The sequence below is a fragment of the Equus quagga genome, chromosome 1 (genome assembly GCF_021613505.1).
Source record: "Equus quagga isolate Etosha38 chromosome 1, UCLA_HA_Equagga_1.0, whole genome shotgun sequence".
Classification (NCBI taxonomy): domain Eukaryota; kingdom Metazoa; phylum Chordata; class Mammalia; order Perissodactyla; family Equidae; genus Equus; species Equus quagga.
Window position 1 is genome coordinate 132,136,341 of NC_060267.1, and position 17,136 is coordinate 132,153,476.

The window sequence follows — 17,136 nt, forward strand, 5'->3', positions numbered from 1 at the left end:
ACAATCAACAGTAAGACAAAGTGCACAGCAGGGGCAGCGCATCACTTGGCCACTTGGAAGAAGGGTCAGCATCACCGGACCCGGAAGGATGAGGGCCAGTTTGCTGGAAGAAGAGGGGTTAAAGAGTGTGTCCAGCAAAGCCAGGAGTGTAAGTAAAGGGCCAAGGTCAGAGTCAGGCCCCTTCTAGGAACTGAAAATAGTTCAGAATGGCTGGAGGAAGGAGCTGGGGCAGAGAGGAGGAAGTCAGGCGCTGTAAGATCAGAGGAATGAGCAGGGGGCTGTCACATAGGACTCGGGAAGAAGTTCAGACTTTATCCTGCAGGCAGGTAGTCATGGAAGGATTTTAAGCAGGGGGACACTAGATGGACACAGATTCATGTTTCCTCCCCATGCTTCTAAATAAGGACCCTTACAAACTCATGCCAGCTCCTACTTGCCAAAGAAATCAGAGAGGGTATGTGTGCTTCTGAAGCCAGATCTGTCACAGCACTTGCTACAGTGTTTATAGAACCTCTTCATGTCTAAGACAGGGCTCAGGATGAGGAAATGCCAGCCCTTCTGTTGTCCAGAGAGGGCCTGGATTCTCCCAGGGCATTTCCAAACAAAGGCCAGCTGGTTTGAATTTGGTGTACCAACCCCAAACCAGGTTGGGACCATGTGGCTTCTGGCTTCCTGATGACAGCTCTGTACAGTGCTAATTAACATGCGTTGTCACTCCTGCCCACCCCACCCTCCCCAGCAGGGCCAGAACCTTGCCCATCCCTGGGGAAACAGGGCCCCAAGGCACGAGTCTTATGAGCCCCTGCTCTAGCTTGAGTCCCTGGAGAGGGCCCATTGCACCTTGGCACTCTCTCAGAGGTCAGGCACCACAGTGAGGGAGATTCAGCTGGGACACTGCTCTTGAAAGGCTCTCAGGTGGCCCCTCTTGGAGGCATGCAGGAAAGACAAGTTTTGAAGAGAACTGCTGGATGACAGGGAGTGTCCACAGTTATCATCTCTCCGTGCACAGTGCTGTAATCAGTGTTTGAATACGAAAGAAAACATTTCATCTCTTCTCTAATAGGCAAACCTTGGGCTCTGAGGGAAGGGTCTTAGAGAGACAAACAAGACACGGATGACAAGCTAAGAGAGGTGTTGCCATGTTGATAAGAGGAGGAGAGAGCTTCACAGTTCTGGATGGTCAGGGTCCATGGGTGAGCAATTTGCAGTGTAGAACAATTCCTAATTTGGGTTCCTGTGCCAAATGTGCAGTAAAGACAGCATCTCTTAGGAGGTCTTTTTCTTGGTTGTCTTTATGTCCATCCTAATCCTCAGAGGCAACGTAAAAATCCCTGATTTGGGTTTCCCAAAATAGGGCCAAGAGAAGAAAAGGAATGGATGTAAGGAAGAGGATGAAGGAGACAGATCATCGGCATAGAGAGGGGGTGGGAAGGAAAAACAATCACGCGTTTGGAAGGGGACTGAGCTGAGAAATCATCCTCACTTGGCCTTGCTTATCCTAGTCAAAACTCTGAAAAGCTATAAAAAGCTGGCTTCTCCCCAGAGCCACAGACCCACAGCCAACTGTACACCTGACACCTCCACAGGGACGACTAACAGGATTCTCAGACAGAACTCATCCAGGGCCAACTCCTGGTTGCCCTCGCCAAACCTGTTCCTCCCCCCGTGGGTCTTCCCCATCTCAGCACATGGCGCCACTGCCCAATTAGGCCAAAAACCTAAGAATTAACCTTGATAGCCATCATTTCCTTGACCCACCCCATAGCTAGTCCACCAGCATGTTCTTCTGGCCCTACCTCTAAAATATATCTAAAATGCAGTCCCCCATCTCTACTGCTGCCAGCCTACTCCAAGACTCCACTGTGTATCACCCAGAGTCCAGAAACAGCCTCCCCACAAAGCCCCCTGTTCATTGTCCAGGCTCCTCAGAGCGGTCAGAGGGATCAGCTAAAAGTATGAAGCACAGCATCATCTCCCTGCTTAAAATCTCCCAAACAGCTTCTATTTAGAGTTAGAATACAATCCAGATTTCCTACACTTACCTCCAAGACTCAACTAGCCCCCCGCCTACCTGGATGACCCCCATTCCCCCACCTTTGCTAGTTGTTTCAGCTCACTGGCCTTTCTCTTTCTCTCACACACGGAGCTCATTCTCCCCCTCAGGCGTTTGCACTTGCTGTATCCTCTGCCTGGCACACCTTTTATCCAGTTTCTCCATGGCTGGTTCCTGTTTATCATTCAGGGTTCAGTTGTCTAAACTCATTTCCTCTCACTTTACCCTGCCTTCCCTTTCTTTAGACGATTCCTCTGGCACTGAATTCTGACTTGCTTGTTTACTATGTTCTCTTTCACTGAAATACTAGCTCCACAAAATGTTATAAAAGCCGGTGCCCTCTCATCCAGAGCAGTACTCCCGGGTCCACGGGAGCCATTGGTAATGCAGAGCGGCCTCACTGTGATTCACCTTGCCTCTCTGCACCTGGGCAACAGACAGCCCCACTAGCAGGCACATTGTGTAGGGAGGAAACACAAACAGAGCTCAGTAATTTGTCCCCGATCAATTCGAACCCAGTTCATCTGATTCTAAAACCTTTGCTCTTAACCACTGAAGACACTGCCTCTTTCTGTATTGGGAAAGGACAGCAGAGTGGCTTGGAGGTCCTCCTCCAGGAGGGCGCCTCTACTAGGCTGCTTGATCCTGTGGCTGGGAAAGGTTGAGGATGGGTTGGGGAAATATACGGTTGTCCTCCGAGGTTCACGGCAAATACTCAATAATTAGCACCAAAGGTCTACTCAAAACCAAGGACAAAATTCTAACTTATATTTCAATATATACCCCAGGGATGCAGATATCTAAAAGGTAAGAAAAGCTGAAATTACAAAAATAATATTAAGAACGTATACTGCAAAGCTTAACTCAAATTTGATCATCTAACCCCAACCCATTAAAACCTAAAGCCTTTCTGAAAGACTCTTTTTTGTTTTTAAATGTTTTCATTTAAGTTTTAGTTAACAAATGTACCTTTTGATGGATAACAGGAAGTCGCTGAGGGCTGGATGCTTTGGCTGTAACCATAGACACTTCCCGGGTTTTCCCTCTGTATTCTCTGAACTGGCCACTTTCCCTCCTCCTCACCCCTCTCCTTTTTATTTCTTTTAAATTCTAGCTCTTGAATGTTTATTCTCTTCTTTAATGTGCCTTTTTGGACTTCATATATCATGTACAAAAACAGAATCAGCAATCATTCGGTAATTACCAAGGAGTAATTAATGCTGAAATTAGCCACCTATTACAAATGGTCTGCTCATTTTTCTATGTAACATCAATTTATTTACCTTATTCCCTTGCAGAGCCTTCTGTGAACCCTGGGTTACAACTTCTCAGTGTGATAAACCACATGCAGCCTGGTGCTTAGTTTTTCTGAAATTTTACCATCCTTATTTCATATTTCTTAACAGTCCCTTGTCTACAAGGTGCCCCTGCATGAGCTGCTCCATCGGTGCATCATTCAATACTCCACTTTGCAATGACACTAGAGCTGAGGGTCCCGGGAGTCTGCTCCTCAGTGGGAGACCCTGGCTGTCTACTTCACATGCTGAGGTCCTCGTTCGGCCTTTGGTGTGATGGGCGCTGCTCCTGTTGAGTCTTTTGAAAGACCCTTTTCCCCTCTTAAGTAAGACAAGCTGAAAACAAAGCCAGTGTTCAGATTTCAGTCTTCTCAGTACAATGAGGTGGGCAGTAAAGTTGATGGTGTGACCTTGTTTGCATTCTGTTATGGAACAACAGTGTTCTCAGAAGACCCTCACACTATTCTGTTTCATCTTCCTCTTACACATCACATACTACTTAAAAAGCACTTATTTCTGTAGAATATGTACAATTTACAAACAGCTTTCTAACTCACATCTCCTCAGAGCTTCACAAAGAACCAGCAAGAGTCTGTCGGGCCCTGACAGCCATGTTCCCATTTGTAAAATGTCAGGAAGTGGACTACATGCCCACAAAAGCTGAGGCAGGACCACTTCTGGAACATAGAGGCTGGGTATAAATCCCAGCCCAGTCTTTATTAGCTGTGGCATGTTAAAGTCCTTTCTGAACCTCTAGTTTCCTTTTCCTGAATTCTTTCAAATTATGGGAAACATGCAAGAGTCCTCTATGAAACATGATTTTCTTCTCCCCAAAGAGAAGCAACTTCACATCATGGTGAAGGGTTAGGCTTGGGCTCCCAATCAGCTGGGCCTGAATCCCAGATCAACCACTGCTAGCTGGTAACCGGGAGCAAGGTACTAGTCTCTCTGAGTGTCAGATTCTCTCTCAAGAACCTCATAGAGCTTTAATGAGAGTCAAAAGAGATAATACACAAAAATACTTGCACTCTACCTGGCACTTAGTTTGTCATACTCACTTGCTATTAACAACAGCAGCACCATCTTCATCTTCATCACCATTACCCTTCCCACTCAAATTCTCATGTTCTATGGAATGTACATCAAGAATGTACACAACTTAAATGTCCATCTATGGATGAATGGATAAAGAAGATGTGGTATATATACACAATGCAGTATTATTCAGCTATGAGAAAGAAGGAAATCCTGACATTTGTGACAACGTAGATGGACCTTGAGGGTATCATGCTTAAGTGAAGTAAGTCAGACAAAGACAAATACTGTCTGATCTCACTTGTATATGGAATCTATATGGAATCTAAAAAAGCCAAACTCACGGAAACAGAGAGTAGAATGGTGATTACCAGGCATTAGAGGGTAGGGGAATTGGGGAGACATTGGTCAAAGGGTACAAAAAACAGAATTACACCAAGTTATCTGAATAATTGCCATTTTTGTTTTCTTCCACCTGTTCCAAAATAGCAAAAAGTTTTATTTGCCACATTTCCTCTACCTCCACTTACAATCATTTTGGCCTCACAAATTTGAAGATATCTTTTAGGAGAATGACACTTGGAAAGGTAGAGTGAGGTTAAGAATTTTTTAACGAAAAAATGCTGTGGGTCTGAATGTCCAAGGAGGGCTCAGGCCATCAGTTCTCTTTCAAATAAGGAGAGAATGACCATTAACCCTTCCAAAAAGGGACAAGCTGAGCAGACAACCAAGAGAGTCATGTGGCATTTCCATTCAACCTAACGATGACTGATTGGTTGAGAACCCAAACAAAGAGGCCTTTCTTTATTTGCACAGCTGGAAAACACTCCATTCACCATGATTTTTGAAGGAGAATCAGGCAGTGCTTATTTAAAATCTTGGCACACTGAACATCAGAGAAGGTCATCACGGCTTTATGGAATATCTGGGCTAGTCCCTCTTTTCAGTTTTCCCAGTTCACTTGTTTATCCAATAGTGTGAATGCAGAACTTTATATTCCGTAAGCCATTCTACAGTAGCAATGATTATTTTAATGTATTTAAAATGGTTTGCTGCTTTGCCTCATTAAGGCTGGTTCCCGCAAGATAAGATCTAGTTATGCATAAAGTCAAACAAACCATTGAGCTCCAGGCTTCTCTGGATTTTGCTAGGGATTGGAGGAGGCAGAGAACTCCTGTAAGGAGCATGAATGTCCCCAGTCATCCACTTCCAGAGGACAGTGTCTGAGGACCACTGGCTGAGAACTGTCTCCATGACTACCAGACTTCCAAGCAAGATGTTCTGCATTAACAGTGGGTCCTTGAGCACTGATCTGGTGACGAGGTGCTGGCCCTGACAACTTCTGCTCCTCCCCAGGGTCTCTCTGGCCAGTCAGCCAACAGGCTTCTCCTTGGGCTCCCTGGGTCTGCTCTGGTCCCCGAATGCTAATGCTTCATTTCACTGAAGAACATGGCTGAGTCACGATGAAAATATGCAAGGGGGGGCCCTTCTGGACCTCATGTTACTTGAGATGAAAAATGTTATGCTGCCTCCATATTATAACTATCTGAGACTATAAACAATGATTTAATTAATGACCATAGAAGAATACTTGCTCACCGATGTTACGTGGTCTAAAAACCCATAACTGACGCAACATGAAGCCAATGTTTATATGGGCACAGATGACTGGAACCTAACATTTTGATGGCAGCTGCTACTTTGAAGAGTGGAAAACAATGACATTTTATTCCCAAGGCCCTTTAGAAGAGAAGCAGAGTGAGGAAGGTGAAACTCTGGAGAGGGACGGGCTCTGGCAGGGAAGGAAATGACTGGATTTAGACAGGAAGAGAAGGAGAATCACTGTGGAATCCACTGGCCCGGCCAGCTAAGCAGCTACTATTACCTCCTTGCATTTTCCAAGTTGCTGTACTCAGAACTTACAAATCTAAAGGGCTATATTCTATAGCCAGGCCCTGAAATACTACAAGTTCGCTAAATTGTCTTCAAAAGGATGCTTCAGAGATTCTTATAAACAATGACTAAAACTAAATTATGGTGTAATATTAGTTGATTAGGACAAGACTTCAATTTGAGTAATTTTCATCAGCTGGACACAGACAGTGGTAAAAACAATAACCCATGACTAAATGCATACTAGTTGATGGGAAGAATTGCAATCTGATGTGCCAGGAATAACAGCAAAATTTTAAAGAATTAAAAAATGGAAAGGAACTCTTTTTTTCAAGACCACAGAATAAAAGAAAAAAAATGGGAAAAGTGTGGCTCACTGAAGGTTTTCAAATGTCAACAAAATTCCAAAACTTATTTCAAGAACGGCCTCTTTACTCAGAGGGAATCTAGGATCCTCTTGGCCTCCATCTCCTCTGCCTACGTTCCTCCTATATTTACCCTGAAATGAAGCCAAATGCATTACTCTGAGAAAATCAAAATTACCAATACCTTTTAGTGAGGCAAGCCAGCTAGTAAACCAAATTAATTGTAGAATGTGTTATTTTAGAGCTTCAAGGAAATGTTAAAACCGTCCATGCAGCTCTCCACTTTTTAGATGAGGAAATTGATACTTGCTTAAAAGATCGCTCCAAGTAGAAGCAGGTAATTAAAGACAATGCCAAGCAAAGGGAAAGCTAGGCAGAGGTATATTTGCCTAGGTATGCATCTATTCTCTGAGAACTTCCACACTCACTCACCCACAATGCTGAGCCCCTGCAGAGCACATAACATTTTTCCTGTGGGCTTATCTCTACCCACACCCAATTCAGCAGAGGGAGACTTGGCCCAAGCTGGGTGTCCTAATCTTTTTTGGGAGGGAGGAGGAGGACTTGAAATCAGAACCTAAAGTTGCTCATCAGTGTCAAATGGAGAAGATATAAACTCTCCTTTCTACTATCATGCCTTGCCCACAATATGTGCTGTGTAGACAGATGCGTATGCATGATGGCATGGGGTGGCCATTTCTGCTTGTGTGCATGCCATAGCAGAGAAGGTCTATCTATAGAGAAGAAGAATGCCATGGAGTGTAGAAAGAAACCAAGAAGGAAAAGAAAAACAAACACACAGCTCCCTGGTCCCTCATGAGACACAAGCTTCCCTTCCCACTCTGCGTTCTGAGTCATTCCCCTCTCTCTCCAAAACACTCCTCTTTTTAATTTCAGGGAGCAACTTTGGTTGCTTGCAACTAAAATAACTTTGTCTTAAGTGACCAAACTAGAGCTGAGACCTGAAAACCCTTCATTGAGTCCTCTTTCTTCCACTAATATACAAATACTGGAACTTTTATAAAGCATGGCTTAGGAGACAACACAAAAATAGACCACCTAAATCCATCAATACCAATTTACCGTGCAATAGGACATATCTTCCTTTATTAGTATTTATAGTCAATTTACTCATTTTCAAACATCAAAGGAGCACCCACTCTGAGTAAAGTAGGAGCCTGGGGTCTGTTAGAGCGCTCAGGACAAAAGCAGAGTCCAAGGCTGCTCTCATGGAGCACGTAGCCTCAGATGGGAGATGAGACATGCCTACAGATCGATATAACACCAGGAGATAATATGGGGCATTTACGTGCCAGGCACTGAGCTACCAGATTTACGTGCATGGCCTCATTTCATGCTCACATCTGTCTGGGGCAGGGTCATCACTACACCTGTTCTGTAGGTGACGAAACTCAGACCCAGAAAGGTTTGGTAACTTGCACATGGTTGGTGGATGGTGGAGGATTTGGACTCGAGGAATTTGGACTCTACCACCTAGTTGCCTCCTATGCTTTTCCTTCTTGGCTGTGTGCAGCCTGAGAAGAAGCCCTTAGACTGGTGGGCCCTGTTACTTTCCTCCCTGTGCCTTCCCCAAAGCATTGTTTCTCACACACAACAGGGAGTCATCAATCAACTAACCTATCAATACAGAAAAGCCAACAATTACTGAGCACTTATTATGCCCCAGCACTGAACTAGGCACCTAATATACATCATTTCATTAATCCTTATGTTTAATAAGAATCAAAGGAAGAACTATTATTATCATCTCTGTTTAGAAGATTAGAACATTTGAGGCAGGTTAAAGTTAACTACCTTAATTAGTTATGTAGGCTAAGTTATGCTGTGGGAACATATCAAACTGGAAATGTCAGTGGCTTACCACAAAGGTTTATCTATCATGTAGAGTATATATCCAGTGTGCATTGGTAAATGGTAGGGCAAAAGGAGTGGAATGGCATTGGCTCCATGTCATCATTCAGCGACCCAGGTGGATGAAGGTTGTTCTATTTCATGACTATTCCATTGAAACATGTAGCTTAAGAGTTCACAAGAGCAGAAGAAGAGAGTACGGATACCACCACACCAGCTCTTAAATGCTTTAATCCAGAAATGACCCAGGTTTGTTTTGCTCAAAGCCTATTGGTCAGGCCAGTCTTGAGGCCCCATCTACCTACAAGGAGGCTGGGAATGGTGAGTGAGCACATGGATATTTGGTGAACAGTAAATGGCTCTGCCATAGCAATTCTTCCAATTACTAGCAGAACAGAGAGGATTAACCACCCTACTTGATTATGTCCTCAAAATTTGTAAACATATTTTGGGATAAGCTGTTCCGAGTCTATAATAATCATTTAGAAATACCCAAACCTTATCTGAGAATTCACAGCCTTCTCTAAGAAGCGTCCACCTTCTCACGACTGTCTCGATTTCTGCACGTCCAAGAGGAAGTTACTCAGAGCCGAGCACATTGTGGGGACCTACCTTTGTTGGCACAGGCCATCCACTTGAGATTGTCTGCAAAAGCAGCCTCTCGTCCAATGAGGTACGTGAAGATGCGAACCTGAGAGGAAGAGTGACACGGATCAGCAGTATTCACTTTTCACCGTCCTGCATAGACCACATGCATGGCTCATGTACATGTGGTTTACCTCTTTAATGCTCCATGCTCCCCATCTGTAGGAACATATTTAAGACATTTGAAGTACAGGCAGCTAGAAATATATTCAAAACTGGGGCCTTTGATCTTTTAAACCATATGGCCCTTGTGGTGGTTGTTTTTTGGTGTGCAACTCGTGACAGAGGAGAACAACTTGAAGTGGGAGACTGGCAGCATCATGGGCCCAGGTTTGCTGCACACAGAGGGACAAGGACCATCCAAGTTTGGGTCAAAGCCACAGCCATTTTCCTCATCCACACAGGAAATTCAGAGTGTGTTCTTTTTGGGAATAAAAATGCGCCTGAAACACCCTCGACGTTTCCCCCCAACGGTGAGGAGAGGTTGCAGACACTCTCTTACCATCTGTGGTGTCTGGCGTGATTTTAGGAGGTAATTAACTTGGGCAAGAGGCACAGCCTGGAGCCAGGAGACCCATGGGGACTCTCTCTAGTCTTCCTAAGCTTTTGGCTCCTGATAAGCAGAAGACACATGTAAAACCTAGGCTCTCTCATTTTCTATTGCTTTCTCAACTCTCTCTCATGAGGCCAAAATTTTTTTAATAAGTATGACCTACCTCCCAAAGTAGTGCTTGAAGGTCAAATGGAAGAAAGATACGGAATTAAAAGGGTTAAAATCCTTTAATTCAACTTTAAAATGGTATGCGGGGCAAGACTACACAGTCCCAACAAAACTCGTCTGGCAGGTCAAGTACAGTCCTTTGGCCACCTCTTTGTGATGAGTTAATGAAGACATGGGATTAGATGAATGATGCTGGACACGTGGTACCAAAGGCTTTACTAGCTTTACCCCTCAGCTCACCCAGACTGGATCAGGCACCCCTACTGCTCCTTCAGAACCTTTATTACAACTGTCGTTAATTAATACCTTCTGTGAGGTTGAGCTCCACTAGACGGTTCACTTGATAGGGAAAGGAAGGGATGTGTCTCTTTCCCCTGGCTGTGTTCTGATGGAGCACAGAATGCTGCAACTCAATATATGAATGGATAAAAATACATGAATGCTCAGAGATGACTGTAAAAATGAAGATTTTGTTTTAATTATGAATATCTTCTTATGTAGGAATTATAACTTGAAGACTAGTTTCTAGGCGATGATTTATTTCCAACTTAAAGAGATGTTTAAATACACTTTATCATCATGCAGCCTGAGTCTGTCCTCATTTGTGTTCAGTAAGGCAGTCATTTCACCTAGCACAGCCCTTGCAAGGGGACTTTCTTAGGGGATGGTCAGGCACAGAGGTCTCTGTCCTTCTTCATTCTCTCAGCTCTTTTCCACACCATTCCCAGTGGAGTCACATTGGGAGGAAGGAAATGTTTTTTTTAAATTGGGAGATTCTGGCTTCTCTTGGGAGGAAAAAAAAGGAAGATTCAACATCATATGGCCAAAGGTGGTTACTTTTGACCCCTCTACACAGAGCTGTCTCCTGTTCACTTTTCCTGCCTGGCCACTGTTGGCATTTAGCTAAAGATGTCTGATTTAGGGGGAAACTAAAGCCCAGTTAAGTAAAGTGATTTGCTTAGTTTCATCAAGTCCTTATCTAATGAGAGAGGTCTTCTGAGACCTCAGGATGACATTGGGGTCTCCTCTCGACCTCTTGGAGATGCTGGTTCTGTCAATTCAGAAAACCCCAATCAGTTCCAGGGCCCAGAGCCAGCATCCACAGGAGCCGGGACCGGAATCCAGTCTCTTGAGATCAGACCCGTGCTTTTATCACAAATCTTTGCTTTTGATTTCAAATTTTAGTTATTTAAAAGGAGAACACTAGACTGACAAAAACTTGCATCCCCAAAGGCTCTTAACCAAGCAGAAAGCATAAGAGATAGTTCTTAGGAAATAAAGCTATGAGTCTATCTTTGTAGGTAAAGAGGAAAAGACTCGACACAAGGCAGCCCATTTGTTTTTGAGTAAAGGTACCCGTATGTGCCAAACTTCCTCTGCTGTCCAGATGAAGAACCTTAGGATAAACTGAGTTTTCTCTTGGAGGCATAGTTAAAACTCCAGGACAATGCTGTGAACCATTGGCAAAATATCTCTAATTCCTGATTTTAAAAGATGGCAACCCATTTGGAAAACCAGTAGGATTGCGCCAAACTTCAGACCAGACATGATTGCTCGAGAATGATTGTGTTAACAACAACCACAGCAATGAAAACCAGTACCACGACCCCTTAAACCACCACCGCTGCCCCTACTACCACTTCTGCTATGGCTTCTACGGTCAGCACCATCCCCTGGGTCAGGTACTTGCTAAGGGATTTATAGGCATTTTATTTGTTTTGTTGGTTTGTATTTTATTTTATTGCTTATGAAAGAAAATCAGAATCATGTTCAATATTTCCATTTATATGTGGTCCTTGGCTCCCAGTGGACTAGCCTCTTTATCTGAGTAGAAGTGGCATGCAAATGCCTTGCTGCATCTCTGCCTATAAAATAAACATAATCAAAAAATACTGGGTTCACGCCCTGGATTTCTCACAATAATGTCTTTCAACTGGCAACAAAAGAAAACAGATTTTACTCCAAAATAAATATTTTGGAGAGCAATTTAACAATATCCATAGCATTTTATATTTTAAAATTTTTTTGGACCCAGTAATTCCACCTCTGGGCATTATCTTACAGCCAGGATAACAAATAAAATGCCTATGGGGGCCAAGCAGGTAACAAAGATGACAGGAAGTTGCAGGAGTATGAAGAACTCTAGAGTGCATGTCTTCTTAAAGCTCTATAATTCAGTTTCAGACATTTTCACAAAGACACAAAATGATAAAAGTACAAAGGTGTTCACCTTCATTATTTGTAATGGTCAAGTACTGTTAAATCCTAAATGTCTCTTCATAGTTGATTGGCTGGAAAACTTATAGTACATTCATGTAGTGGAATACCATGCCGCTATGTACTCATGTTGAAAGACATCCATTATAAATTGGTGAAAGGAAAAAAGCAAATTGTGGGATACTGTGTAGCATAGAAACCTATATTTCCTAAAAGGAAACATATACTTTTTACTTCATAAACTTAGAAATCACTTGAATGTTTTTACCAATGAACAAGTACTGCTTTCATAATTAAAGATCATTTTAAATGAGAAGAAAGTATAGACACTGCTTCTTCCGGAACCATTCTGTAAGGACATAGGAAGAATAAATGCAGCAGTGAAAATCCAACACAAGAAGAGATGATATGTGGAAATTAAGTCCCGGTCTTCCATCTTCGAGGGTGGGCTGCCTTACTCCACAGCTCAATTAACTGAGGGCAAAACCTCTTTGAGTAACATAATCAAATTGCTCCTCATTTCCATCACTAACACATTCTGTAAACTGATGGATTCTATTTCCAACGACTGGAGATTTCCTCCCTAAGAAGCACCACCAAACAAACTTTCACAAGTCTGCCTTGAGCCCTACTACTTTTCTGACGTGGCAAGGTGCCCTAGCAGAGGTAGATCGGGGTAGTTCTGAAAGCCAGGGGCATGGCACAGATGACCATGGAAAGAAGTCAAGGCACAGCTCAGAGCAGCTTTGGTGTATGTCAGAACACACTAAAGCTCCCCAGAAAGCAAAGTCTTTGTGCTCATCATCCACAGGCATGAACACACCACTTTTATTATTGTAGCGCAAAGGCGGGGGGGTGGGAGGGGTAAAGTCTGCATCAATCTATTAGTTCATTTTGATCTCCCATTTAAGTTTGGATGGGCTTTAAATGTTCTCCCAAACCAATTAAGCTTAATAAAATGTTAGGATGTGGACATTTCAAAGTCACTTAATTTAATCTACTTAGTACAAAATTTCCCAAATGAAACAAACAAAAACTCAAGCCAATTTTTCCAGAAAACAGATTATGCTCCTCAATCATATAGATACAATACCCTCCAGAAACTTAGAACGGCACCATTCCTCCCAAACTTTGGTGAACATACGTAGTTTGAGTTGGCAAAGATAATGAATCAAATTCTCCTTTCTACAGCCATTAAAACGGGGGAGGAGAGCAGCTGCCAGTAGAGCTACAATGGGGCAATTGCACAGCCAGAAAACAGGCTGCTGCTGCCTGCACATCTCCCTCCAGCAGTGAAGGGGAGATCACCAATGCCCAGGCTTTTGAGATAGTCCAGAGCAGCAATTCATCATGCATCTGTCACAAGTAACTTCTGAGCACCTACCATGTGCCAGGGACCATTCTTGGTGGTGTTGGGGATGTGATGAGTAAACCACAACTCTCTGTCCTCAGGGAGTTTACATTTTCATGAGAGTGAAACATATAATAAACGGCAAATTCACATTTAACATTTATTTATCTTTTGTAGTAAATGCTTATGAAGAAAATAAAGCAGAGTAAGACAATGGAGAGTGATGGGTTGTTATTTTAGAAAGGAAGGAAGGGAAGGCCTCCTTGATAGGTGATATTTGAGCAGGCATCTGGACAAAATGGGGTGGGGTAGGGGGAGCAAGACATGTAGCTATTGGGGAAGAATGTTCCAGATGAAGGGAAGAGAAGGTACAAAGGCCTCGAGATAGGGATGCTCGAGGGATATTGTAGAGACCAGTGTGGATGGAGTGGAGTCAGCTAGGAGAGGTTGTAGGGTAGAACCTTGGACAGATAACAGGTGCCAGATCATGTGTGTCCTTGAAGCCACTGTTAGAGCATGGGCTCTTTTTGCAGCAAGAAGAGAAGCCACAGGAGGGACTGAGTAGAAGTCTGACATGAACTGACACATAGTTTTGTAAAAAGGATCATTCTGTCTGCAGTGTGGAGAATAGGCCATGAATGGCTGTGCATATCCTGGCTGCCCATTCAATTTTCCTGTGATGACCTTATAACTCTGAATGCCCAAGTCCTATACAAGATCAATTAAATCAGAACCTCTGGAGGCAGGGCTCGACTTTCAATCTCCCTACAGAGGTTCCAATGTGTAGCCAAGTTTGAGAACTACAGACTTAGGGAGATAAGGAGAGAAGCAGAGATACTAAATAGGAGGCCACTGAAACGTTCCAGGTGAGAGATGATAGTGGTTTTGGCCAGGGTGGCGAGAGTTCTCATACTTCTCCAGGCGTCAGAATCCCCAGGGCCCTTGAATCACATGTTAAAGGTGGAGTCTCCAGCACTCACCCTCCAGAGATTCAGGTTAAGTAGGCCCAGGGATCTACATTTGTTAAAAGTGCCCATGATAGGTCTCACACAAGTGGTCTTTAGAAAAATACCACCAAGAAGATGAGGTGGGAAAGATGAGCAAAGGAAGTGGGACTGGGAATTAAGAAATCATTGGAGTCATTTCCAATAAAGCTGTTTCTATAGATTCCTAAGGATTGAGGCTAAACTTGCAGGAGTTTACAATCCAGTGAGCGGTTAAAAAGAGAAGAGAGAGGAGCTGAATCAAGACGCCATTTTTAAAGAAGCTTGTGTCCACCCAGCAAGGCAGGAAGAACATCAGACACCAAGCAGGCTGGGCAACAGATCAGCCAACTGCAAAGGGCAGGTCTGTACCCAGATATTTGTAGCTGCTGAGTTGGGTGTCCACACCTGAAGCACTGTTCCCTGAAATTACAATAACCCCACTCTTGCTCCCAGATACAGAGGAAAGGGCTGGGGACAGGGCACTGAGAAGCCTCCAAATAGATTTTACTAGGACAGAAAAAAAGAAGGCAATCTTTTATTTTAAAATAACATTTAACTACAAATCCAGTATTTCTACCTTTAAAATATGCAATTTATATGGATTATAGGCATAAATGACATCTGCAAAAAGAATCATCCAGTACCTATGGGTGCCCACAGCCATTGGTTCTAAATTTTCATTCAGCTAAGTGGCAGCCTCTGCAAGTAACCACGTGGACTCCCCTTCATGTCTTCTTGCTGGCTCATGTCCTTTCAGACTCACTGCCCAGCTCAATGATTCCCTAAAATGCTTCCAGGATTTCTCAAAAACAGTACACAACTTCAGCCTTAGAAAGAGGTCTCCTGATGTCTTTATGTTTTAAAGTCAATTTGATGTTACTGAATACATTCTTCATCTGTATCTTCACCAAAGATATTCCTAACCGACTTCATTATGATTTGCTCATTTCTATGACTTCTGATGGAGGGAAGTATTTCTAAATAAAATCTTTAATCTCTAAGTAGAAAATGAAGGCTGGAACTTGATTACTCACAAAAATGTTTCATAAATCACTGTCAATATTTGTCTTCATGAAAATGCTGCAAGAGTAGAGGTGGGTTCGGAGGAGGTTGACACCAACAGAAACAGTTATATTGAGCAGGCTGCTTTAATCTAGAAGCTATCATGCTCATAATAAAAGAAGAAACATCCTTATCCAGAAGGATGAGAGAGGCAAATAAGGTAACACCGCCCTGAGCAGTAATAAAATGGAATAAATTGAATTAAATTACAAAAGTAATAAAATTTCAACAAATGAATATCATAGATCATTATGAGAAATGGACTGTCATTTTGGGGATGCTCTAAGAGTCTGTATAATCTCCTTTCTCTCAAGCACAGTGCCTGACACCTCATGCATGGTATTGAAAACATCCCAATTTAGAAAAAATTGTCATTTGTAATTTTTTGACCAGAGGGATGAAGTCCAGTTTTACGGGCCATGTGGTTGTGAAGGTGGAGATCGGTGCCTCTGGGTCCCCAGAGACTGTGACCTGGGTTAGTACAATGGAACAGAGGAGATTACACACCACTTTACAGAGCAGTGAGAAGTCGATCTACAAATATCCTCAAAGGTGGAGGACATAGTTTATCAGACTATCCAACTCCATCCACTTCATTCAGAGGGCAGAGCCAGTGTATTAACTATGTCTTTTTATTCTCTGTATTTTTGATGTTCTGATATCTGGGGCTGCCCTGGAGGGACTGACCCTCCCAGGGTTAGCTAATTCTGGAGATAGTAAACAATTTGCCTGGAAGTGCACCTTTGATATGCAAACCAACCAATCCAGAGCCAGTGCCAACAACCACCTCCTTCATCAGGTACTCACACCCTGGACCATTATCCACCTGCCCTAATCACTCCAGGGCCACGTCCCAGATAACTAGGGACAACCCCTATGCTGAAATACCCAGAGCCTGCTGAAATTATTCAATTCTAAACCTGCCTACTCTGCTCTGCCCCTTTTTTCCCAGGGAAACTCAAGAAAGGCTTCAACCTACTAGTTGCCTCTCTCTCTGGCCACTCATCTTGTGGCCCTGCATGGTATGGCATATCTCTTGCTTCTAGGGGACTATTAGTATAATAAACTTCTTCCTTCATGACAGTTATTTCTGTGTCTGTGTGCCTTACCACATCTGATTAAAACAAATACTGAGTACCCTTAGAACAGCTGGGAATCAGGAGACCTGGGTTCTAGGTGGGTCCACGTCCACCCTTACTGGCTTGGCAATCTTCAGAAAGTTAGTTAAACCCTTTGAGCTGTGCTCTCTCCACCTATAACATGTGGATCATCCAACCACCCTTCTCACTGTGACCAATAGCAAATAAGATAATGGATGAAAGAACAGGTCAGAAGCCATAAATTTCTGTCAGCTAGGGTTTCACTCTATTTGTTTTTCAGACAATTTGCTGCAGTAAAACTAAGGTGAGCCAAGAAAAACCAAATTTCCTATCCATAGACGCTACCCTCACCCTGCCCAGAGGTTTGCTTGAAGAGGAAATTGACTTCTGTGGGTGAAGAAGAGGATTTTTCCTAAGGGAGAGTTTTGATGAGCCATCACTGATATTTGTCATTACCTAGACTAATGGGATTGATAGTTCCTAAAACAATCAAAGTAACACTAGAGGTATAACAATAACAACTTCTACTAAGCTTTGGAGA

At 43.2% G+C, this 17,136-nt stretch overlaps 1 protein-coding gene across 3 annotated transcripts in view; it reads right to left on the reverse strand.

The window, feature by feature from the left end:
* The window catches only part of CACNA2D3 (calcium voltage-gated channel auxiliary subunit alpha2delta 3), an 827,558-nt gene that overhangs the window by 278,126 nt on the left and 532,296 nt on the right, over positions 1 to 17,136 (reverse strand). For all 3 annotated transcript variants that reach the window (XM_046679102.1, XM_046679095.1, XM_046679111.1), the window contains one exon: positions 9,126 to 9,204. In XM_046679102.1, the coding sequence (XP_046535058.1) occupies positions 9,126 to 9,204 (79 nt within the window). The remainder of the gene's footprint in view (positions 1 to 9,125; positions 9,205 to 17,136) is intronic.